We start from the raw sequence: 26,504 nt of genomic DNA on the forward strand, positions 1-26,504 counted from the left end.
CACACAAAATTGAAACTCACACCAAAACCTGAAAAAAGTGTGGACAGAAAATCAGTATAAACTAGTTCATTTTCTCTTTATATAGAAATACTTTATGGGGAAGTCCAAGTTTACAACAAGGGAAGATTTATTTTAAAGCCCATATTCAGCTGGTTGATTTGGCTTGCTTAAATTACTTTGATAGCTATCTCCATGGTCATCCTCTCTGCAGCCCACTGCAGTTAAGAATTCCATCGGTTGGGCAGCGCCTGTGGCTCAAAGAGTAGGGCGCCAGTCCCATATGCCACAGGTGGCGGGTTCAAACCCAGCCCCGGCCAAAAACCAAAAAAAAAAAAAAAAAAAAAGATGTAGCAAGAATTCCATCAGTCAGGAACATTCTCTGGTGGTCTGGAAAGTATGTTGGCAAAAGACAAAGGGGTTAGGATGCCCCACGTGCTACTAGATCCCTTTTCTTAGGAGGGGAAAATGACCCCAGAATGTGACCATGTCCACCTACTGATCACCTTTGTGAAATTCAAGTGACACTGTTAAACCACCCCGTGGAGTTTCTGTGGCTCTGATGTTCTTAGTTTTGGGCCCTTTCACTTAATTTTATTGTCATGCAGTGGAAACAACAAAAGTTAGACAAGTACCCTTTCTCCAGTCATGGCAAATGGAGCATTAAACCACTGTTCGAATGTGCTGCAGCTCTTAAAAATTGTGGGGAGGAGGAAGTTGAGGAGGGCCCAGAGTTCAGGGAGCTTATTCTGAAGTGGGGTCCCAGTCAAGAGGATCCTTCTGGGGGCCACATAGTGAGTGTTCAAGACCTGAGTCAGCTTGCAGTGGTGATTCTTCATTCGATGGCCTTCGTCCACTATCATATATTTCCACCGAATCTACAACACAAGAGGAAGGTCCGATGAATGCTAAGTGAGGTGGTCCATGGCTATTTCCAACAGGCACGTGGTGGTGTGGAAAACCAGAGAACCCACACTTGGTATATGATATGATGTCATACTCCTTATGATATAAGAATATCAAGAAACAGACCGTTTTCCAGGCCTGACAGATCAAATAAAGTATCATATAACAATGGAATGTTAAAGCAACAATGTCCCTCGCAGGGTATGTGATCCCAAATGGCCCTTTTACAAAGAAGGGTCCAGAACAAAATGATTAATCCTGTGTCTCCCCATCCAGTGCTCCTACTGTTGGTACTTTATCATGACATCTATCCTGGATTTCACGGTCACTGGACCTCTGCTCACTGTAGGCACAGAACACACGCATCTGCTTGAAGCAATTGTTAATGAATAATTTTTCCAAGCCAGGGCTTGGCTCAATACTGTGTTTTGTTTTGTTTTGTTTGAACTGATTGATAAAATTGAAAAGTTGGAATATTTCACATAAAAATCTGAACATCCGGCCTTTTTTTAAAAAGTTAGATCTATCCACCAGGGTCCTTCAGGTTATACATATTCCTTACCTGCCAGGTCTAGGAACCCCTGTTTTATATAAAATAAAAGGATATACTCAACTGGCAGGGAGTGAAATGCAAAAATTTCATTCCTCCATTTTTGGCAAAACTACACAATTAAATACAATACACTCCCTCCATGTGATTGTCACTTAAAAAGTCACAAATGCTCATATGGCGCGATTCTCCTTCCTATGTCTGTATAGTCATTGCCCCTTTCCTTTCTCATACATTACCATTTAGCCCTCTTCAAGGCCACTATTCAGTGCTTTAAAGTGAAAACAAAGAGGAATGTTCCACTAAGCCTATCCATTCCCTACAGAACAGTGTCAATGGTCAAGAAAAACATCTGGCGCTCACATATCCCCAGATCCCAGTGCACAGCGCCTAGAAAGATCAGGGAGATGAGGGAAGGATTCTATACAATCCTCGCCTTCCTCATTAGGTGCGCCAGTCATGTCAAGGGAAAAGGCATAAAATCATCAGTCAGTCTGGGAAGTACAGGTAAAAGGAACCACCAGATTTTTTTCCCCTTTCCTCCACCACCTCTAAGAAAAGTGTTTAAGAATAAGTAACTTTATAAAAGCAATTGTTCCAAACGTACCAATAGTATGCAAAAAGGCCATCAGACATAAATGTATTCAAATAAACATTCCAAATCTACTTTCCTGCCTAATTTAGCTTATGACATAATGATAAACAAGGAATCAGAGGTTTTTGATTTTGCCATTGGGTCTACTACTAATTAGGTCTTCTACTTGGGAAAAATTACTATCCCATTCTATAGCTCCATTTCTCCAGTAACAAATAAAAGCAGTGTATGTCATTACCAGGCATCTCCAATGAATTCTGTAATACATATGCAGAAGAAAAGATATGATTTTTTCAAAGTATCTCAAACGTACAAACACATTCCCATAGTAATATTGACAACACATCATTCTGACACTGCCAAATTCATCTCTGAGTCTGAGGAACAGGATTGTTCCAGTGCCATCTCAATTATTAAACCTCCCCTGGGAACAAATTTCCTTTATGTTATTTCCTATGATGTCATGAAGAGAACTATTCCCAGAGCAAAGGTTTAATGCAGAGATAGCACAGACCCAGAAGGAGAGACTCTGTTCAATTCTGGACATAGCTTAGTTTCAGATTATAGTGCTTTCAAAAGACCACAGGTGGGGGGGGAACTTACTAAAGAAAAAAAAATTAAGTTTTCCTTGTTTATTCCATGAAAGACTATTGCTTTCATCATTCTCAATGAACATACTAGAAACAAGATGATAGAAACAGAAAAACAAATTAGGAGACATATAGGTCACAGAAACAACTCTTTCTCAGCTCCAAACAGTCACAGAAACGGCCCTGAGTAATTTGGACATGATAGCTTATTATTTTACCAGGAAAAACCTAAAACAGGGATACCGCAAGAGCTGAAGCTCAAATAAATGTTCATCTGGTGGAGACCATATGGAGAGGAGCCTACTCGTCTTCAGACAGACAGAGGCACAAGAGGAATGAAGTTACGCTGACAATATCCCAGGGCAACAAAAACAATTATTTCTTTCCTGAGCATGTTCAGGGCTATTGGAGAGAAAAAAGGGTTGCAGAAGGAACCCAGGTGAATTTTTTAAAGAGATCTAAACTCATTAATTCTGACAGGTAGAGAGGTAAGAGCCCTAGGATCACTCACACACTCACACATACACACACGCAAAGCGTAAATTTAAAAAACTATGACCAAAATATAGCAAACACTTTGACAAAAGAAAAAGAATGAGAGACAAGTCGTCTAACGATCAAATTATACTGCTGAGTACAATTTGAAGAATACTTCACACTTTGGTGAGACGGATCCTAATTACAGATAAAATAATTTTTTTTTTTTTAAGCATACCTTTGCAAGAATGTGCTTGTCTTTTATAATGTACTCATAAGTCGTCAATAGGACGTTGAATTTGCCACTCCGTAGCTGAGGGACAAGAGAGCGACGCATGGCAGGAGTTCCCTGAATGGAAAGAAACATATGTCACTCAGTGGAAGTACATAAGCATTATTTCTCACTATTCAATAAGGCCCAGACACGTGACTAAAGAAATCATACACACACACAGGTTGTCATATACTGATCCATTATCCAGGAAGAATGTCTCGGCTACCTGGCATACATCTTGACACTTTCTAGACCCTTACAGAAAGGTTTTCCCACCAAAGACTGAGGGAGGGGATACTGAAATGGAAATGACCATGACCTTGCAGTAACAGAGAATCCGCTGCTCTGTTGCAAGGCTCCATTTCTACAGGAGCATACGCAGGCGCTGGATACCCCGGAAAACGCCTGACTTTGCAGGAAGAGTCAGCCCAGAAGCAGCCCACAGTGAGCCAGTCAGCAGTGCGAAGAATGTGCGATATTTGTCATTTGTATTACTCTCATCAGAAACCTCGCAATATGATAATTAACAATTTTCTTCTGGATTTCACTATCTGAAAGTAATTATGGTTTATTACAGTAATCTTCTTGGGATGATTAACTCTCACGGTTTAGTACATGATGTACATGACAAAACTTTATAACCAAATACAGTTCACAGATGTGCATATGGAATGAAGAAAATAGGGTCTATTTTTTGCTTTTCCACATTTATATATAAATACAGCATTCCAAACCTTGTAAGAGATTTTCACCACAGAAGGAGCCCATTTGTCAAATTCATATGTCCAGTTAGACAGAGTCCTACAGAACAAAAAAAAAAATACAGAAAAGAAGACATTTCCATAAAAATCCATGATTAAAAAGATGTTCTTATTCATTTTTAGGCCTCACCTTCAAAGAGGCTAGAGAACATAAAATATCTCAACTACATGTTTATTTTAAAGGTGTGGAAATAAAGAGATAAGTTAGAAATAAGCTGCCACAAAGCATCACAAATTTGTTTGTGGTCACAAAAAATCTTGTGTGAAAAATTAAAGAATGCATAAATATAGAAAGAAAACCCCTAAATTTTATTATGGTTTTGAAAAACAGCAATTGCCGGAGTGATTTGGGGAATCTTTCCAAAAACTGCCATGCAAGTTCAAAGAAAAGCTTGATTAGGAGAAATAAATTACAAAACCACATGAAGATATTAAACAAATCTGTTAAGAGGGAATAGGGGAAGAAATACTGAACGACCTTTCATACAAAACACAGGTGAAATGCGAAGGATATCTAAATATTATAAATATAGATAATTCATATAGAAAGATCTGCAGAAAGTCCCCATTAGACAAAATTTGAAGAAAATATAAAAACAGAATCCTTATTCTTACTCAAAGTCCAAGTTTATATCAGCACTGAGATCTACAAGAAGACCTCAGTGAATGAAATTGCAACCTAAGCCAGATATGCTGACCTTCCAGGGAGTGTGGCTGCCTCAGTTAGGAGGTTCAGGAAAGACCTACTAAGACCCGTTCCGTAGGCTCGGCGCCTGTAGCTCAAGCGGCTAAGGCGCCAGCCATATACACCAGAGCTGGTAGGTTCGAATCCAGCCTGGGCCCGCCAAACAACAATGACGGCTGCAACCAAAAAATACCCGGGCGTTGTGGCGGGCGCCTGTATTCCCAGCTACTTGGGAGGCAGAGAGGCAAAAGAATCACTTAAGCCCAGGAGGTGGACGTTGCTGTGAGCTGTGATGCCACAGCACTCTACCCAGGGCCACAGCTTGAGGCTCTGTCTCAAAAAAAAACAAAAAACAAAAACGTCCAACAGGTGAAGCACTGGGAATGTAACAGTGGACAGCGAGGACCTGTCCTTAGGAGGCAGCAGACACATGGAAACACAAAATGCACATACTGAGGTTACTTTCATGCAGAATTTATAGCTATGACTTTGACTTAGGTTCTATTTTAAAAAATACAATAAAAGAAGGTTTAAGAATGCATAATCTTTTGACTTTATACAAATAAAACTTTTTGCAAATGGAATAAGGAAAAATCAAAGAAATCTTAACACACACACACACACACACACACACACACACACACACACACACCCCTTTCCCCTTCAGGAACCAGTGATGACGAATAGGACCTACTACGCAGCGTGTAGCCTGTTAAAATCACTTGTTCCTAGGTTTAAACAGCCAATCAAGAAGGCCAGGGTGGGGGTAGGGTGAGAAATTAAAACCTCAATTCAGATTACACGCTCTTGGTAAACCTACCACATGCTACAATTCTGCCCTAAGTGAAAAACAAGGACAAGCTGCTCCTAGGGCACTCGGCAACACACAGAATGGTGACTGCAGAATAAATGACTTTACTTACGAAAGGGGAACAATGATGAGATAGGGGCCATTGAGTCTTTTGTGCTCCATCAGATAAGTGATGAGTGCAATGGTCTGTATGGTCTTTCCTAGCCCCATTTCATCAGCTAAGATTCCGTTCAAATTGTTATTATACAAGGAAACCATCCATTCCAGGCCCTGGAGCTGAAATGAAGAGTAATTGCTTCAATTATCCAAGATCTGCACAGGTAATTAATACTAATACAACTCAAGTGAGGCTGTGACTTCTTAACTCCTCAGTGCTATACGTTGGGTTTCCCACAGTTGGAGAGTCGGGGAGGCACCAACGCAGACAGAATGTAAAATATGAGCCTGTAATCATCCCTGCTGCCCGGCAGGTGCCGAGTGTTAATCAGATTTAGAAATGATGGGCTATAGCATACTGGTGGGATTTTAAGCACTTCTGCTGCTCATCTTCACTTAGCATTTCACAGTATATGACATTCTAGCATTATTATAAATGAAGAAAACCCAAACCTAAAATCTATTCCAACCACTCCAAGAACAAAACGCCAACATGAAGATTAAAGACAAATAAACCCAAAGCCAGATTTGCCCTAGATCATTAGACATAGGTAACGAATAGACTGCAGGGGTCCTCAAACTCCGGCCCGCGGGCCACATGAGGCGGTGTGATTGTATTTATTCCCGTTTTGTTTTTTTATTTCAAAATAAGATATGTGCAGTGTGCATAGGAATTTGTTCATAGTTTTTTTTTTTTTAAACTATAGTCCGGCCCTCCAATGGTCTGAGGGACAGTGAACTGGCCCCCTGTTTAAAAAGTTTGAGGACCCCTGGACTAGAGCATGAGAAACTGAGGGGCTGGTGAGGAAGCAGAGTGCTGGAGAGCCAGGGCTACTCTGCTGGGATCACAAGAAGACAGATTTCCTCCTGGCAGAGAGAAAGTTCCCAGGGAGCACATGGAAACTTTGCACTGTGGATACTCCCCACAGGTGCACACAACGGAAGCCGAATGCCTGGAAACATGTTCCAAATACATGTATTTTTAAAGTACGACAGCACTGCACCACAGATTCACTTCTGGATTCCCCATGTTTAAGTATAAAAGAAACAAAATTGTTAAACCTCTATCCCACAACCACCAAAGCCTTTCCACCATCATACCACAGACGCTAGATTTCAATGGTATGATCAATTATACATACAGTAGGAATACATGCAGTAGAACCTCTGTAAGTTGAAGACCCAAGGGACTCTAACAAGGTGGTCAACATAAGGAACTAGGCCTACTGTATGATATGTACATGTGGTGCACGTCCAGTCTATGGAAATTATACATATGCATACATGTATATTTATATATAAAATATCTATATCTCTACATATAATACATATACACACATATACAATTACGTATATCTCTGCTAAGGTCAATTTGGCTCACTAATGATATTACACTTAGGGAAATGTTAATATTTACTTGTTTTGTGTAAGAACAAAGCAAATGATTGACTTATTTACGATACCAAGGTCTGTAAAATGCATGCCTCCCTGCAGGAGCTTGCATTCCAAGAGTAAACCATAAACAAGGCACATGTGTACATGTCCCAAGAAGCAATTGACAGTGCAACGTATTGACCGGAGAGAGACTTAGAGAAACACTACAATGGTTTGAAGAACTACTTTCATAAGCCACTTGAGCCACTGTGTACCATGTAAGACTCCAAGTCATCCTAAGGTTTTGCAGAACTACAGCAACATCAAGAGATAAGCAGAGAAACAGGAAGAGCCTCCAAGAGAACAGGCAAAAGATAAAAAGGGGAAGTAACTGTGATCTACAGGTGGCAGACAGGAGAAGCTGTGGGCCTATGATGTGACCCCAAGACCACCAGGCCACTGGAAAAGTCAACTACAAGAAACATTTGGATACTTCATGGGAGTAGCTTGTTTTTTAAACAAAAATTGGCAAAGCGGCTGAATTTTGCATCTATGTTAATTCAAGACAAGACAGAAGCAGAAATAAGACAGAGGGGATTAGAAATTCACAAGAATTGTGGGAAGTGACTGGACTTGCCCAGGCTGTGGCACTGGGGGGCAGGGAGGGCTGCATGCTGAAGCAAGCTTCTGTGGCTCTCCAGGAAGAAGAAGAAGGAGGGTTATGTAAGTTATGTCAAGGTTAAGTAAATACTAACAATACAAAAACCTGTCGAGGAGCAAGAGGAAAGAAAGCTTACTCATGGAGAGAATGACCAGGGAAGGCTTTGAGCAACATTTGAAATGAATTTGGAAGGAAAGGAAAAGACCTCATCAGGCAGATATGGGTGGTCAGGTTCCAGGGAGCAGGAACCTCATGTGGCAGGAACCCCGAGCGAGATGGCACAGGGCATGTCCAGGTGACCTGCAGTGGCTCAGCCAGGCAGAAAAGCACAAAATTCACATTCGGAAGCCGGAGAAGCAAGGTTCGAAAGAAGGGTGATAAAGAGTGCTTACAAAGGTGTGGGACAAGTGCTCCTGTTGCGTAATTGCTTAGCGCATGGTATTGATATAATAACAAAGGTGTGGGACAGCCGACAAAAATCAATATGGCACTAGAAGTTATTTATGGATAATTAAAAAAAAACAAAACAGGTTTCCCATATACAGATACTCAAAGTTTATTAGAACATACTCTGAATTAACCACCATGACAGGCAGGCCAAATGATGAAAAAGATGAAAACCAGTCTGGACCTCATGAAAGTGGCATGGTCTTTGGAGAAAATGTTACCTTACTAAGCCCAGAGCAGTGGTCCTCCCTGGAAGACCTAAGACCTTTCCAGGAGATCCACAAGGTCACATGGCAGGATTTGCCATTTTTACTATGTTGACATCTGCATAGACGATACAAAAGCAACGCTGGGTAAAAACTACGGCACTTTAGCACAAATCAAGGCAGTACGCGACTAGTAATCACTGTCGCATTCTTCACTCCCACACAGTGGCAGTAGACATGGCATCAAGTGTTGGGACCTGATGCCAAAAAGTTTGCATGCACTTCCCTAGAGCATATTCTAGAAGACATTGATTTTACAGGCTGTTAAGTGATGATACATAAAAATAGCATTTGATGGCCAAAGAAGTTGAGGAAATACAAAGTTAAACAGTGTGAGACAAGTTACTTTACTACAGAACACTGATGTGGCGTGGATTACACACTTGTTTCTGTAGAGTCATTAGTGTGTTGTGAATTACTAAGAGGGGCTGAGGGGTCAGAGTCAGGGTGACCACATCTCTGGATGGCTTGGGACAGTCTATTATGCCTGTTATCAATAGTAAGACGCTCTATGCACTCTCACAAGTATCCACATTTGGAATAGTAAATTATATTATAATCCTAGTTACAGATGATAGTATTTCCTACATTTATTTGACCATAGAATTTTTTTCTTTAAGGAACAGACAGTCCAAGGAACATTCTTTGGGAAACAGTACACAGTGGTAGGAGACAGGAATTAACCCCAATCCAGACGGGTCAAAAAGCATCTGTTCTATTTATAGCCCAGTTTTTAATTAAAGCACAGACACTCACAACTGTCTTGTATCTTTAAAAAAGCACAAATTGTAATAGACAGCTACTCCTAGGTGGTTGAACCCATAACATAAAACTATAGGCACGACTAAAAATTGTAAAGAAAGACGTCATCGACTCAAGATGAGATACAGATTTCCCTACCTGAACAGAAAGTGGCTGGGTTTTCCATGTTGAAGACATCTACAGTGAAACTGTTCTGAATGTTAAGCCAGTACTTGTTAAGACAAAATTCTTCCCCAAACCATAACAGAGAAAACTGGTGTGGTAAGTCCTAGCAAAGATGGTAACGTAGAAGTACTTAACTCTAAAGCAGTGGTTTTCAACCTGTGGATCGCGACCCACAGGAACTGTTTTAAAGGGTTGTGGCATTAGGAAGGTTGAGAACCACTGCTCTAAAGGAAGCAGACACAGCAGGAGAGATCACAGTGTTGTACATGATGTGGCTAAAATGTCGCACTGCCATACAAACCTCTTCATCAGTCAACAACGGCATGACGTGCTTCAATCGAAACTAGGCAAAAGATTACGATTAGTCAAGGAAACGCACCCAGGCCTGTTACCTGGTAATGCTTTAGGGTCCCGTTAATGAGGAGGGCAGACTGCTTCTCCACGCGCTCGGAGATGGCGTGAGCCACGGTGTAGTAGGACTGGGAGCCCCTGGCGCTGTACTGCATGCTGTACTCATCATCCACGTCTTGCTTCGCTGTCCTGAGGATGAGAACGTGGAGAATCACACAGACGTCTGCGTGCATATGTTTTTTTAAAAAAAAAAATGAATTGAGAGCCTAAAATAAGCTATAATAATTATGGCTTGTTTATCACCCATGACATGCCTTGCAGTTAAAATACACTACCTGTAATCCTCACAAAAACTAAGCACAGCGGGCATTATTATCCTCATTCTCATGGAGCATGCGTGGAGAACTTGAGGTTCAGAGAGGTTACTTCATTTATCTGAGTCACATAAAATGCAGGGAAAACAATATTTGAAAGCTGGTCCCCTTGACCTAAAAAGGCCAACAAGAGCCTGAGCCCTGCACCTGCCAGTGAAGCTGTTCTGGCTGTTAGGAAACAAAGATAAATCCTATTCACGGAACTCTGGTCGAGACTGAACAATAGGTGGGAGGCAGCACAAAGAGGAAGGACAGAGGAGAGGTAGGTTTCTCTGCCCTGCTCCTCAACTACCATCTCCTCCCGCAGGCGATGAAGAGCCACCGAGGGGTTCTTAAAACCTGCAAAGGACCGTGGCAGTCTGGTAAAATGAAGGTTCCTAATGTGGGGCACAGAGCTATGGAATAAAAGGGGAAATGTAAGAATGTCTATTCCTGGTTTTTTTTTAAAAAGAATCTCATCTTTTAAAATGTGCTCTTTTGCATATTGTTTCCCAACAATTTTAATAGCAGAGCTATACAAGCAAAGAAATGTGCCAAGCGCTGATACAGAGGGCTCCCTGGCATGGGTGAGACACCGAGCTGGGGCACTCGGCAGGAGAGAGGTGGGAGATGGCGGCACGCTTGGCTGTGGCAGTGAGGAGAAGATGCGACTGGCATTTCTCACTTGGGTTTCTGGGCAAATACTGAAGCTATTAAAGGAGGGAGGAAGGCAGAGAAGCAGCCAGCTGGGGATGAAAGTTTCGTTAGTTCAATATGGGATGGACGTGCAGAGGACGGGTGTGAAGAAGCCCAGGGGCGAGCTGGGCAGGGCGTGGCGATTCAGGAAGGAAAAGCAGCAGCAAAGGAGGAAGGAAGGAAAGGAAGGAAAGACGGGAGGGAGAGAGGGAAGGAAAGGAAGGAGGGAGGGAGAAAGGAGAGAAGGAGGAAGATAAGAGCTCACCGGGGGTCTCTGGCAGTTTCAAGTGGAGAGTAAGCATGAAGTTAGCTCTGCCCCTTAAGCACAATTTTCTAAATGACAGTTTGTGAAGCAGCATCCTCACACACTGCATTTCCAAGGGAAAAACCTCTGAGAGATACCCACTCGATGATCTGCTTAGCATCCTTCTCGGAAACTTCTTCGCTATTTGGATCCAAAAGTATTTTCTCTTCAGTTTCCTGCCTACTGGACTCTTCTTCCTCATCCTATGGAAGGAACAGGACAGGGAGAAACTGCATTTTACTTAGGGATCCTCTATGAGGCATTTTTTGAAAAGAGATTAAATGAAAAAGTACATACGACGAAGGGAGGAAGTAAATTTAGCATCTGCTCAGGCAGGCAACACACCGTCTCACTGCTACTTAAATTACTGAGTGACAGAACGAAAGAACCCTCTGGGGATCCCTTCCAATCCTTGCTTCTAAGAATAAATAAGTAAACATCAAGCCAGAAAGACAGATATTTATCATTATTTGGTTATCAGAAAGTCCTATAGACTGTATCTGCTCTCGTTGACTCAGCAGCATTAGATAGTCTTCTTTCCAAAGCTAGACTTTAGAAGTCTGAGCATCCTCCTTCTCATAAAAATGCTCCCTCTGATAAAGCCCATGGACGTTGATGGCCCCACCTGTGTCCTCTGTAGAGATCCGAAGCCTGTAAGCACACTGCTTTCTGTGGCTGATTCGGATCACACACTTGTGAGTACTCAGATAAAACGTCCAGAACTTGGCAGAGGATGCCACACCTCCCACCTCTGGGCTGCGCACTGCATCCAGTTTGAAAGCGCTGCTAAATATTCATTACGTCCACTGCTCAGCTGGTGTGGAAGCTTCAGTCTTTCTAGATCAGTGGTTCTCAACCTTCCTAATGCCGCAACGTATTTTCATTGTTAAAAAAGGGTTGCGACCCACAGGTTGAGAACCGCTGTAATCTAGATAATGCAGCAAAGTTTCCTTTAAAAGCAGGTTTAAAAAGAAGCGTGCTTTTCCATAACTCTTGAATGAAAAAATACAAACTGATGCAGTATCGATGCTGAAATTCAACCTGTGGTAACAGATCATTTAGAGGCAGAGAGTAAGCTGAGGGCTCGACACAACTCTTTCCTTCTCCAGGTGAGGAAATGAAACTCTGAGAAGGGACGTGACGCTCCACAAGTCACTCAGGCTCACTGGGAGCAGGCCTGAGACAAGTTCCCGGGTCTCCTGTCTCCCAGGTCAGAGTCCATCTTCTTCCTGGCTGTCTGGCACTGTTTGTGCTTGTAGGTCTCAGACTGGCACCTGCTGGTTAGGCAGCCTATTTTACCTTATCGCTGCCCCTCTCTGGCTCTCCTACTCACAGAGAAGATTCCCCTGGTGGATCATTTATGATCCTACTCATCCAAGTAAACAAGACACATTTTAAAATTGATTTTACAACCTTTAAATATCTCAGAGATGGAGTATCTGGAAAAAAATAGCACACCACAAAAAAGTATTTGCTCTTTTATAGTTATGATTTTTTTTAATGTAACTCTTATTATTTTTCCTCTTTACAAAAGCAGAAAGTGCTCATGGTAGATTAATACAGAAAACACAGATCCATGAAATAGAAAGAAAATAGCACTTGTCTAAAGATCCTGGTAAGACTGCTTTACCCAGTCCTTGGCTTCGGTGCCGTGGCACTCTTTGGACCAAAGTTTTTCTACACTGGAAAACATCAGATTTAATGATGACATATTAACAGTGCTCTAATAAAGAAGATCAAATCTTTTAACTCTTCTCTTTGTAATTGTTACGTATTTCATAGTTGATCCAACAGATATCTTGATGGTTCCCTAATTTCTATTAAATGCATCTAAGAATATGATTTTAGGTTCCAGATCAAGTATTTCTTCTAAGAGACTGAGAAATGTGATTCTCTCTAGGTAACAAGTATATTCAAAAAAATTCAAATGAGAATCACATTTAAAAGAAAAATCAAGAGGATTGATAAACTCATTAAACGAAGCTCACCTTGGCCATTTCATCTAAGTTTCAGACTTTCAACTTCAACTAGACTCCTTTCCCAAAGGACTTAGAAATTATTAGGCAGCTAACTCTCAATGTGAATCACTTGGAAGCATGGGACTGCCCATCCCAAAGAAATAAGCAATCCATCTTCAGTTCTCCCAGAAAGACCATTTCACCATCTCCCATTTAATGCCAGCTTCTTGTTTCTTGGTTCCAAATGAATTTAGAACACACCAAGCTTCCCCATCAGCCTGGAGCACCCAGGACATCACAGTAGTACCCTTAGACATGCACCATCAAAGCTTCTGCAAACCCTTAGCCTCACCTGTCACCTGAAAGCCAACCCAAGAATAATACATGACAGAAGGACACAGGGGTTGGGCCTACATTCAGTGAGAAGTTTCTTTTTCTGACAACTTTTAAACCAATGAACCCCAAACAGAGAGACATACATACCTCCTCCTCATAATCAGAATCGCTCTCTTCACTGTCAGATCTAGGAGCAACCTCATAACTAAGGAAAAGGAGTGGGGAAGAAAAGGGAGCTTAGTTCTTTAAAATATAAAACAATACAGACACACATGACTTAACTAGCATATTCTGCATGCAAATGACAAACACAAGTAAGAATTCCAACCATCTCAGCAAAGGCCATGTTGTTTTAGTTGGAAGATTTTAAAAGGACTGCCAAAATCTGAATAGCCAAAAGGACACCACTAATGCCGCTCTCACGCCGTACCCAGGATTCATTTCCAACCAGGCATCCAGCTGGCTGGCTTTGGGTGCTTCTGGTCCAAATAGGACCTTGCCGGTTTCTGTGTGAGTCACTTTGACAGGGAGGTCGCTCATCTGACTGCTCTCATCTATGGGCTAAAAAAGAAGGAAAAAAAATCACATCACTGCTTGGTATTAAGACATTCTCCTGGTCCTGTACTGGATGTCTCCCAGCCTTTTGGTTGCCCAGCATCTGAAACTTTTTCCTGTGTTTGGAAATTTCACTACCTAACAAGTCTCACTGGGAGGTGCCCTCTCCCTAAAAGTCCTATCTCTGCCAAAATAGGATGCATTCACAAAGGCCCTGAATTAGGAGCCAGAAGTTCAAGGAACTGCGGACAAATGGACAAACAGTCACACTGGTGAAACAGTAGACTACAGTGGCGACAATGACAGGGAAGTGATATTGGCTCTACCAATCTCCTGACAGCAGCCGTGTTCCCACTGGACCAGTTGTATAGTATAATAGTGGGAATAGCCCTGAGTCTGGTTTTCCAGGACTCCCAGAGAACTGAAAAGTTACCCAATATCCCATTTATACCTCCCCTTCTTATTTAAATCAGGCAGAGCTGATTTTGGTAATTTGCAACTAACAACTCCCCAAATCCTCAACTAATACCACCCAGGTAACAGCTATTGCAAAGTTACAGCTACAGGGAGAATGGTAAAAGAAAAACGTATTGTCATCTCCTTAGTGGCTGGTTTGGCTTCAGAACCAGTGTTCTTTAGCCAAAACCAAACCACAAGGTAGCTAACTCAACCCCTGGAACTTATGATAAAGAGTATGATAAAGAAAATAGCTCTGCTTCTTTGGAATCTAGAGAATCAACCAAGATTGAATGGAGGTTTGTTATTAAACTCTATGAAAAATGGCTTACTCAGAAAATTAAAAGAATAATGAAATGGCAAAGGTTGTGTTTAACCTGTTTCAGAGAACAAACTGTCTTAAAAAGGCCGAAAAACGGAGTGATACTATGCAAATGAATATTACTAATTATAGGGTGATCCTATACTTCTAGAAGTGTACCCTCAAGGAAACCATTTGTTTGGAAATGCTTGATTTGTGAGTGGTTCAAGTTATCTATCTCCTGAAAAGTAATGAAATGGAATGTTTAGATAATTGATTAATTCCAAAAGTTTTCCTAAATCTTTTTCTTTTTCTTTGAGACAAGGTCTCTCCCTGGAGCCTGGGCTGGAAGCAGTGGTGTCATCATAGCTTACTGCAACTGCAAATTCCTGAGCTCAAGTGATTCTCTTGCCTCCCAAGTAGCCAGGACTACAGGTGTGCACCACCACACCTGGCTATTTTTTTCTATTTTTGTAGAGATTGGGTCTTGCTCCTGCTCAGGCTGGTCCCAAACTCCTGGCCTCAAGCAATCCTCCTACTTTCGCCTCTCAAAGGGCTAGGATTACAGATGTGAGCCACCACGCCTGGGCCCTGAATTACTTTTAATTGAAGTTAAACAGAAAGGATAGGAAAAATCAGTATGCTGTAAGTTATCTTTTATATCTTATAAGAAATGATCAAAAAAAAAACATAAGCCCAATGGTTCTTTCCCTCTACTTCCTCAACAAAACTGTGTCAGAATGAGAAACAATATGCTAGTGATTATCCACAAAAATAACCTTAAAAAAAATAAAAGGCTTACTCTAGACTGCCCTTTTTCCTTCTGTGTATGCTAACGCAATGCCTTCAAACACCATTACTTTGCATGTCAACACGATGCTTCTTTCTCATTAATGTAAAAGGTTATCTATACACTCAAGAAGCAAAAATACTATTTGCTATCATTTCCCTTGGAAAACTCATCTTCTGTTATCCTGAGCCACTTCAATACAGCTTGTTTCATTACTGATGTCATGCCTCAGAGAGAACTAGAAATCACTGTAGCTGGAAATTAGAACCTTGGCAAAATCACTGAATGAGTACAGAAAAGTGTACTAAGAACATTATTTCAAAACAAACCGAGCAAGATGTCCACTTTGCAGACTGAAACAAACAGAATACATGTGTTAAGCGTACACGAGAAAAAAAAGTATATGTAACAGGCTCAAGATCAGAAGCGAATTTTCTTAAGAGATAATAAGAGATAAGAACGCTATTACACTAACATGTTCGATCTCTCCCTGTGTGCTTGTTAATTATAGGCCGATGAGAGGCATGCTTAGGTAAGGCTGGGCTTTCACAAATTAGAGTTGTTTCTAAGTGCTCTAATATATAGTATTCTTACCCCATAACAGCCCACTGAGAGTTTCTTACACATTAGACATTTATTCTGATCCTTTCTTTCTTTGTGATGGATTATAGTGGTTAAGTAACATTTATTGTTCAAGAGGCTTCTGCATAGAACCGTGATACAACTTTATTTATTTTTTTTTTTTTGGCATCTAGGCTATTTGAGTTCACAGCAAACTCACAGGCATAGGGATTCTAGAATGAGAAGAGCCAATTCCCCACCCACCGCCAATCTTCCAAGCATGTTGATCAGTGTCTGTGAGAGCAAGAGAAGGCAGTTTGAAACACAACCCCTTCCCACCCTGCTCTGGAGGTATCCCTCCTCATTGTGAACCATGGGCACAGAGTCTTGAGTTTTTCAGGGAAAAAAAGAAAACAACTCAATAAATAAATAATTGTATCCTCATCATTCAGGAGAATATTGGAAATAGTAGGAAATAAAATCTAGGACTAGGCTGATGAATATATACACAGAAGCTACATTGTAAGCCTATAGAAAATATCAACAAAATAGTAAACCACGTATGTGAATTGTTTGGTTCACATATTTTTATAATTTTAAATTAGTAATAAACTAGGGAAACTGGGTCATATTTTATGCTTCTATATCACTTGCTTCACAAATGCAATTATAGAATCATTTAAGAGTCTTACACATTCTATATATTCATAAATATATGCTTATTATTTGCACAGAAAATTCTGGAATGGTACATAAGAAATTTAATATCAGCTGATCATTAGTCTGAGATGGGAGTAGATTACTTTTCACTATATCCCTTTTATATTATTCTAATTTTTTACTATGTTAATGTACAACTATTTTTATTTAAAAATAAATAGCTGAGTACAAACAAGGTTAGTATACAAAAAGAATGGGGCTGCAAGGTTTGGCAGGGACTCCATTCAGCAGAACACAGCAGAAATGGGTGAAAATCCCTCACCTCTCCATCTGGTCCCAGGGCAGACTCTCCACCTTCCGCATTCTCTTCAGCCTTCTGCAAAACAATGTCAAATGTTATGTGTCAACAAAAAGATGGGTGCAGGACTTCATGGTACTCTGGTGTATGGCAGACTTTTCTTGCTGCCCATTGTCAACTAACATAGCCTAAGTGTTAACACCTTTTATTTTTACTTCTCTTCACTATCTGAGACAAAGAGTGCATTTTATTAACTTACAGAGAGTCATTTAAAGCCAGGTATTATCCAAGGCAGGAGGCACCCTACAGATTTGGGGATTGTGTCTTCAGGGACCCGAAGAGCTTAAAACATGGCAGCATCAAGACAGCGGTCAGAGTCTGAAATGTTCATCTTGTGTTTGGCAGAGTGAAGACAAATCCTGACATAATTAGCTCAACTTTCCTATTCCCCAAGCAAGGAAGAATAACATTCTAAAAATTTCCATCAAAAATGAGCTCTCAACTGCTCCTGGGTCATAAAAATATAAAATAATACAAAACTCTGTGAGTTCCCTGGACATTTTTACTCTACCTAATTGGCTTTCATGATATGTAGGATTTCTATCATGTGTACACAGAGAAATTTGATGCAGACTGTAATCTCATAAAAAATTCTGTCATCTGCCATTTCTTAAAGATCCCAATATCTTAGCACATTAGCCATCTATGTGCCTCAAAGACACCCAAATGAAAAGCAAAGACTAGGTCATCTTTTGTACCCAAGAGTCTCATTTGTAGTGTATACAAAATAGTCTAAAATGTCTTCCATCTATGACAACCTCTCTGACACTTGAAATCTTCAATATCGTCTTTACAGAATCTTTATAAAGTTCTTGCTGGAAAGGAAAACTACTTCTGTATAGCCTAAAAAGGAAAAACAACTATAGTCATTTCCTTCATCAAGATATTTAAGAAAATGAGCTTTCCAACCCTTGGGCTCTTTAGTTAATTAAAGATGTATATAATGATAAGGAATCAATATTAACTCAACTTTGTTTACTTAAGACATTGATTCCAAAATACATTTTTGCTTTTCATGAAAAGAACTCAATAGTCTCTTGACAAAACAAATATTGTGAAAACATTTAACATTAAAAATCTAGCCGTTGGGCTCGGTACTTGTAGCTCAGTGGTTATGGCGCCAGCCACATGCATGGGGTTGGTGGGTAAGAACCCAGCCCAGGTCTGCTAAACAACAATGACAACAATAGCAAGGCGTTGTAGTGGGAACCTGTAGTCCCACTACTTGGGAGGTTGAGACAAGAGAATTGTTTTTTAAGCCCAAGAGTTCCCAAGAGTTTGAGGTTGCTGCGAGTTGCATGGCACTCTACTGAGGGCAACATAATGAGACTCTGTCTCAAAAAAAAAAAAAAGAAAAAGAAGAAAAATAATTCCATAAATGTTTGAAATTTTTGAAGTTCTTTTATAATGTATAAAATATACTTTTATATATGTATTGCATGCCAAAACCATATATGTGTATATGTACACCAAAGCACAAAGCATAAAAAATGTACTTTCTACTAAAGAGTAGGAAATGAAATACTCCCTTTGTTCATAATTTTCAAATAATTTAATTTTCTGTTAATGCTATCATAAAGTGAAAATATTTATAAGCACAAAAGGACCAACCAGCTTCAAGGAGCATCAGGCCCTCTATCTAGGTTGGGGATACAGAACAAAGACATAACCCCTCAGTTCAGAAAAGAAACCATCCCTGCTACCATCACTGAAGGTTCCATTTTTGGAATCGCAGGCACTATACTCTATTAATTAATAGGGAAAAGTCAATTAATGCCACTATTCTTTCCATACAAACTAGAAATAAGCTACAAATTTGGCCAATAAAGAAAATCAAATAAGACAATGAATAAGCCAATTTCAAATATCTAGCAAGTGGAATTGGATCACCATTTGAATGGATAGCACATTAAAAAGCTTGAAGTATCATACATTAATAGAATCAAAACTATTATAATGGATACTCTCCTATGAGTATACTATAGACTCGCTAGATTGTTATCTAAAAACTGCCTCATAATTAGGCCCTTCCATTACTTAAAATCCCCTAAACTATTTTTTAAAAATTCCATTAGGTATCAAATTTGAGAGAAAAAGTAATATTAGATTTAACACACTTGGTTCAAGAATTAGACAACCTGAGTTTGAATTCCAGCTCTGTAACTCAGGGCAAGAGACCTTAGCTGTATGATCTTGAGCAAATCTTCTCTTTGTATCTCAGTTCCCTCCTGTGTAAAATAGGGTTGATAACAGTACCTAAGTTCCAGGGCTGCTGCAAAACTGAATCACATCTCAGTATGAACAGCCCAACTATGTATGCAGTAAGCATCAATCTCCACAAGGTACAAGAGTTGATGATAGCCCAAGCTCTAGCTATTCTTTTTTTTTTTTTATGTTTAAATAAATAGCTCTTTTAATAAGTAGAATAAAATTCTAAATGAGAAAGCACCACAATGAAACACACGTTTAAGTAATAATGAGTTTTCTTTTTTAGTGGTACGTGAAATAACATCTTAAAATTAATGGCAACTTAGATATGGTGATTTACAGTATGTGTGTGAAATGAGGAAACTGACTTACAAGTCTATACTGACTCATGATGCCAGCTTTGGTGCTAATTATCAAAATGTCTGTAATAAACAGGGACAGTATCGTGTGGTAGAACAGAACAAGACTCGGTTAGGAAGCACGGAGTAATTATGCACGTTTCTGTTTACTGTGTCCATAGAAAAATATAAATTCAGGAACAAGAGAAATTTCATGCATAATACTTTAATAGGAAATGGAATAGACATTTAAAAATACTACCATTTGAGTTTTCATGCAAACACTTCAATATTTTCACTCACGTATTAAATAAAACACAGAACTCAAAATGCTAACTAATTCTTGTTAGTGTGACTAAATCTTCTAAAAAATGTTGGGGAAAACTCAAAATTATATGGTACATAAGGTCTACTGAACCTTATTTATTATTTATCATACATGTCAAGATGCTCATGGTTAATACCAACGTAAGCATTTGGAGAATATTATTTAAGCCCAATATATATTAAACTAAGGTATCAGAGAACCTGGTATTGATGGCATCAGGTTACAAAGACATTTTATTGAAAATCATCTTTGTCAAAGTGAACACTGGAAACAAAAGTTGAATTATTCCAGAATGAGACACAAAGCTCTTCTTGTTAATAGGAAAAATTTAGTCCTATGGGTATACTATTTTCTAGTTTTTCTTTTATATTTCTTTTAAAAGAGATTAAAAGGAAAATTTAAGTATGTTAAAGATTACTTTGTACATTTATCCTTCTATTAGTAAACATCTTAGTAACTGAGTAGTATGTTAAGGCCACACATGCAATCATATGTCATATCAAAGGACTAATATACAATGATTTAGAAAATTCATTTACATATTCATGTGATAAGCTTGAGGTCAGCCTACAGACATAGGTTACCAGAAATATTATTTTTTCTCTTATCAGGTTTTAACTTTTTACTAGAACAGGATTTGGGGATAGGAATATTGAATGTGACAGGGTAAAATAAATTTATCAAAACAAAAATATCCTTTAAGAATACGGTAATTTTACTTATACTATAAACCCTCATATTCATTGACTATCACAGAATAATACTGTAATGTTTTTAAAAAAACCATTAAGATACATGAATGACCAGCAAGTTTCAAACAAAATAGTGACCAAAATATTTAAATGTCTCTCTAGCTATTCTTTTACGTGTGTAATTAAAACTGGCTACAGCATAGCCTGAAAACTGCTTTGTAAGGCTACGAGGTCAGGGATTTCTGTTTGCTTTTTTCACTGATACATTTCCACCTACAGGGGTGACTGGCTCTTAAAAAGCACTAAATAAATACTTGGTGAATGAGAGGATGAATGAAAGTACCAAAAACAATGCCTTCCACTTAGCCTATACTCACTAAACTATTATTATTGTAACCAGGTGCCAATATATTTGCAAGTCATAAAATAGTTAAGAACACACACACTAAATGTGCCATTGAACTGATGCTCCGTGAGACCTAGCATGTCCTATCTTCACTATGTTGTTCTAAGAGGTGGAAGCCAGGTGGCAGTCTACTCTATGGCCAAGAGATGTCAACTTCGCCCATCATGCTTTGGAGTCTCTCAGTTTGATGACATCTCTAGTTGGTTCTCACATCAAACTGAGTTATATCTCAAAATAAAGCCAACCAAAAAAATCAAACAAAAGAAAAAAGCAAAATTAAACAAAAAAATCCTTTTGGTGAAAAATTAACATCTAAGAAACTGTGATTGGTGCTACTATTTGGGCTAACTTTGGACCATCTCTGAGCCCCTGATAAGATGGACTGGTACAAATGGGATTTTCACTAACAGTCATCTGTGCCATGTATTTAAAAACCCGTGCTTACAGGCTGATGCCTGCGCTTATTTCCATTGATCAAAACCAAACCAAAACGAAACAAACTACTGCAGCTCACTCAGTCATCAAAACTAAAGTAACTTTGTACTGCCTTCTTCCCACATGCAAAAAAGTTCAGAACTAATTGTGCTCATGCAGAGAAGGAGCAATATAATTAACCTAACCACATGAGGGACATGATATAAATTATTCATAACTTAAGTCATAACTAAAAGTTACTCAAACCATGTGGGTTCCCAATTTCGAAAGCCATTGTCAATTCATGCCCTCCATTTAGAAATGTTCACAAAGCTACACGTGTGGCTACCCGCCTTTTCTTTGCAGAAGGTGTATAAAGTAATCAACGTGAGGGCTGAGGAGGGAAGAAAATCCCTAAATAAAATCTCATGTAAACTGAACTCAACCAAAGAAAGACTTCAATGGGGCACTTTATTTAGATTACCACAACATAGGCTATAAACAGCCTCATTTTGTAAAGAAACAGTTTTATATCAAATATTTTATAATCTATATTATAAAGTAAATGCACTTTATCCCCCAGCGGGTGTTGTTATAATATGCTGAAACAACATTCAAATGTGCTGGCATCTGAAGGATTCATTCTGCTTCACTGGCAACCTAAGCTTTCAGAAAGCACTTGGGTTATTTTTACTGTCATTTAAGTAGACCTTGGAGCATTAAGATAGGTGATCGGGCAATAAAAAATGCCTAGGAATATCAAATTAACAGGCATTTGCACATTACTTGGGTTGTGTCTTACAGAAAAAAAAAAAAAAACCAATTGGAACATTTGATTCAAGTAACTGGTCAGTCCAGTTAAACAGGACTTTGATCCAAACTTCAGGTTTTACCCATTTTGACACTGAATGAATCAGATCAATCTAATCACTGTGGCATTGTGTTTACCTACCCTTAAATAGTCCCTACACTCAAATGTGCAGAATTACATTAGAACCTTTCTTTTACTTATGAAAATCTTGTGGGTAAAAGCTACAATAAACTATAGAATCTTTGGGGAACATACAAGACAAAACAATTGAGAACAATCAGAGAGTAACTGAATACAAAACAAATGTCTCCACAATGTTACTATTTTGATTTTGATACTTTTTTCTATTTGATGCTCTTTTCACTGAAAATTATTTTTTCTCATTTTTTTTTTTAACACTTAATTTTTTTTTGGAAACAAAATCTTGGTCTGTCGCTGGGACTAGAGTACAGGGGCATCAATGTAGTTCATTGTAAACTCAAACTCCTGGGTTCAAACAATCCTCTTGCTTTAGCCTCCTGAGTATCTGGGACTACAGGCTCACCCCACTACTCCCAACTAATTTTTGTAATTTCTGTAGAGATGGGGACTCGCTTTTGCTCAGGCTGGTCTTGAACTTCTGGCCTCAAGTGATCCTCCTGCCTCAGCCTCCCGAAGAGCTAGGCTTACAGGTGTGAGCCACCACACCAGGCCTGATAGCTAATAGCTAAAAAAGATAAATGCATTTCTTATAATTAGATTGATCAATATATTATGTCAAGAAAGTTCCCTCTCCAAAAATCACAGTCCTGGCATGTACTTATAAATAGTGGTTGATGTGTGAGAGAGAGAATAAAAGAACTTTTATAAAAAAAACACAATGAAAAACATATCTGGCCTTCTGCTGTCACATAAATTCTAAGTATGTTCCCATTGGTATCAACGATTTCCAAGAAATGTGATGAATAAATAAGAGCATAGTTCTACTGATACATCCCACTGAAAGAGGTGGAAAGGAGAATTAATTATTTATTTTTGGCTGACGTCAAGAGCTCTGGACACTGAATCTCTGAAAGGCTAGACTTCTAAGCAGTAGGCGGCGGGTGCCCCTGGCATGAAATCGTAACCACAGCTTAAGGAAAAACACACCCTGAAGTACTATGAGAAATACCTCCCTGTCACCAGAAACCTTTGTAAATCAGAGGTAATTAGAAAATTCCCTTTGTAGGAGCTGGAAGAGTGGGATGGTAAGGAAGAGCTCACCAAAATTAATAAATCCTCCTTTTCCTTCTGCATGCCTCAATTTTCTTCTGTATGGAGGCATACAGAAGAAAAATGTCAAAGAATTTGTTATTGTCCTAAAAGACATCCTGCCCACTAATGTTCAATTGATTGCCAACTGAAAAAAAAAAATAGCTATTCACTGATTCAACATCACAAAAAATATGAAGATTTTTTTTTAAATTTTATTAAAAAAAAAAAGCTAGGATGCCAGCCACATACACCAGAGCTGGCGGGTTTGAACCTAGCCTGGTCCGCCAAACAACAATGACAACTACAACCAAAAAATAGCCGGGCGTTGTGGCAGGTGCCTGTATTCCCAGCTACTTGGGAGGCTGAGGTAAGAGAATCATTTAAGCCCAAGAGTTTGAGTTTGCTGTGAGCTGTGACGTCACAGCACTCTACCGAGGGTGACATAATGTAACTCTGTCTAAAAAGAAAAAAAAATTATTTTCAGAAAAATTTAACCACATTGTAACAAATCATGATTCCACGTTTATATCACGTACTTATTTAAAAAAATAACTAACATTTTCTGAGTACTTACTATGTCCCAGGGAGGGCTCTAAATGCTTATAATCCTTACAAAAAATCTATAGGGTAGCTGAGGCTCCTATCACCTTCCTACGAAGAGACTGAAGCAAAATGTAACAGATCTTTTAATAAAATAGCTCACAAGGGAAAAATGGCAAATTAGTCTATGTGTTCTTATGCAATTAGGAATCTAAATGACTGCATGCTAACGTGAGTTGGACAGGCATCCAATTTACTACTTAAGCTATGTTCAATCACCTTTGTACATACCCTGGCAGTTTTATGTAGCTCTGTCCCCTTTTTAGTCCTATAGTCATGCTTTAGGTGTTAGAGAACAACCATGGCAGAGAACAGAGACCTCAAGGTCATGCTAAACGCACATAATAGCACACTCATTCTGTAACACTACAGAAATTGATTTAGTATGATTAGATATTTCATTACTTTAAAAATTATTCCTCCTCTGATGCTTCTTTTTCTTCTATTTCAAGGACATTAATAGAAGACCAGGAGGAGGAGGAAAAGTTTCAAAGTGAAATATAAATGTGTATTTCATAGAAATATCCCTAATAATGAAAAGAAAAAGTTAAACAAGGTCATGACAGGTTAAAGGAAACCCACCCCATTATTTAGTAACAACAAATGAACACAATAAATTCCCCGTGAATGACAGAGGCCTTCTCTGTTATACTGGGGAATTAAAAACAAAACAAAACAAAACTCTATACTAGTTTGACATTAACAGTAAAAGGTAATCTTTTTCCAATTAAATCACAAGGTCAACCATTTTCATCTTCAATAGCACAGTTCTTAGAGCTATCTACATCTTCAAGTATTGCTCCCAGCTCAATGCTATTAGCTCACTGAGTAAAGCAGTTTTTATCAAAACAAAGGTTTATCAATGCCTTAGTTAATTAAAAAAAAAAATAGATACAGCATAATGTTTAACACTAAGGGAAAATGCTGAAAAGAATAGCTAGGTAGCACAGAATTCTTAAGCTGATTGTCACAGAAGTTTTCCTCTACCACGGAGAAGCTGGAACAAGCAACTCTCAACCATTCACTCCAATGGAGAGAACTACAGGAAATCCAACGTGTCAAATTAGCAGCTTTCAAAAGCATCCTTTTCCTTTGTGCTTGAATAAAGGTACTTCTGCAACCGGGGAATTCTCTGAACTAAGTCATAAAGCCCTGGTGAAAGAAACAGGTTCCAGGAAGGGCCGGGAAGGGCCTGAGGTTCTTTTCCTTATCCCTTTCCTCCCAGGAAGATGCTCAGGAAAGAATCACAGGCCCTCCTCCTCAATCCTGCAGAGGGCAGGGAGTGCTGCAATGCCAAGCATCCTGAGTGCACGCAGCAGAAGAGATACAAGGCTAAAGACCTAAGAATTCTGCACATCGATTGAGTCTGATAATCAATGGGACATGCCCAGGCATATCCACAGGGCAGACTGTAGTTGCTCTGGTATTTAATATTTGTTTGCCAAGAAATCGGATTCATCTCCTATGTGACACCTGGTTTTCCTTCACAGCATCATCCCATTTCTAATTATACATTTGGGTGCGTGTCTGATTAATGTCTGTCTGTCTCTTTTTTTCTTTCTCTCTCTGATTAAGTTGTGAGAGAGCACCACACTTTCCCCCCCAAGGCACTCTCCTTCTCCCAATATTCTAGCACATTACCCAGCTCAGAGTCAGTGTTCAGTTACTCTTTATTAAGTGAAAACATCAAATAGGATGAGAGCTACTAGCAAACGTGAAAGGAAAGAATTGGAAGGGGAGCGCAGCCTACAGACCACGCAGAGTAGGAAGCACCACAAAAAAAATGCTGTGACAGGTCCCTGCTCTGCACAGAAATACGGGCAGGCATAAGGTCAATACTCAATTATTTATCTTTCTTTGCCAATGATGATGCAACTATCTAATATCAGGGCAGGAGTTTTTAATTATCAGCCAGAAGATCAAATCTGGGTCAATAGCTGTTAAGCACAAAGAGATGTAGAATATGAACTTTAGTACCAAAAACACTAACAGTTACCTCAGCAAAACGCACTGCTGAATTAGGAAAACCTAAAACTGCCATTTAAAGAGGTCCACTTACGGGACATTACAGGAACTATTATCTCTGCCTATGCTCTCCTCACTAACTCTGAAAACACCTTTTTAAGGCAGAAATTTGGAGCTGGAATTCTGCACAGGCTCTAATGCTCCACTGACAAGAAAATGAGGTATTCCTTATCCACGGAATGTCTAAATCCAATCCTTGAGTCATCCCTTATTCATCTCCACAATTAGGAAAGCTATCTTATACTGAAGAAATCAGTAGGGAGGCACTTTCTTAGCCATTGATTCCTCCTCCT

The 26,504-nt window shown here is 39.3% G+C and overlaps 1 protein-coding gene across 6 annotated transcripts in view; it reads right to left on the reverse strand.

Moving 5' to 3' along the window:
* The window catches only part of SMARCA2 (SWI/SNF related, matrix associated, actin dependent regulator of chromatin, subfamily a, member 2), a 172,606-nt gene that overhangs the window by 98,764 nt on the left and 47,338 nt on the right, over positions 1–26,504 (reverse strand). For all 6 annotated transcript variants that reach the window (XM_053574053.1, XM_053574068.1, XM_053574060.1 and 3 more), the window contains exons 10-18: positions 17,121–17,174; positions 13,906–14,036; positions 13,623–13,680; positions 11,284–11,384; positions 9,870–10,017; positions 5,759–5,922; positions 4,124–4,190; positions 3,354–3,464; positions 633–875 (exon numbers count right to left, since the gene is read on the reverse strand). In XM_053574053.1, coding sequence (XP_053430028.1) covers positions 633–875; positions 3,354–3,464; positions 4,124–4,190; positions 5,759–5,922; positions 9,870–10,017; positions 11,284–11,384; positions 13,623–13,680; positions 13,906–14,036; positions 17,121–17,174 — 1,077 coding nt within the window. The remainder of the gene's footprint in view (positions 1–632; positions 876–3,353; positions 3,465–4,123; positions 4,191–5,758; positions 5,923–9,869; positions 10,018–11,283; positions 11,385–13,622; positions 13,681–13,905; positions 14,037–17,120; positions 17,175–26,504) is intronic.

Source organism: Nycticebus coucang, chromosome 2, assembly GCF_027406575.1.
Source record: "Nycticebus coucang isolate mNycCou1 chromosome 2, mNycCou1.pri, whole genome shotgun sequence".
In the NCBI taxonomy this organism is placed as follows: Eukaryota; Metazoa; Chordata; class Mammalia; order Primates; family Lorisidae; genus Nycticebus; species Nycticebus coucang.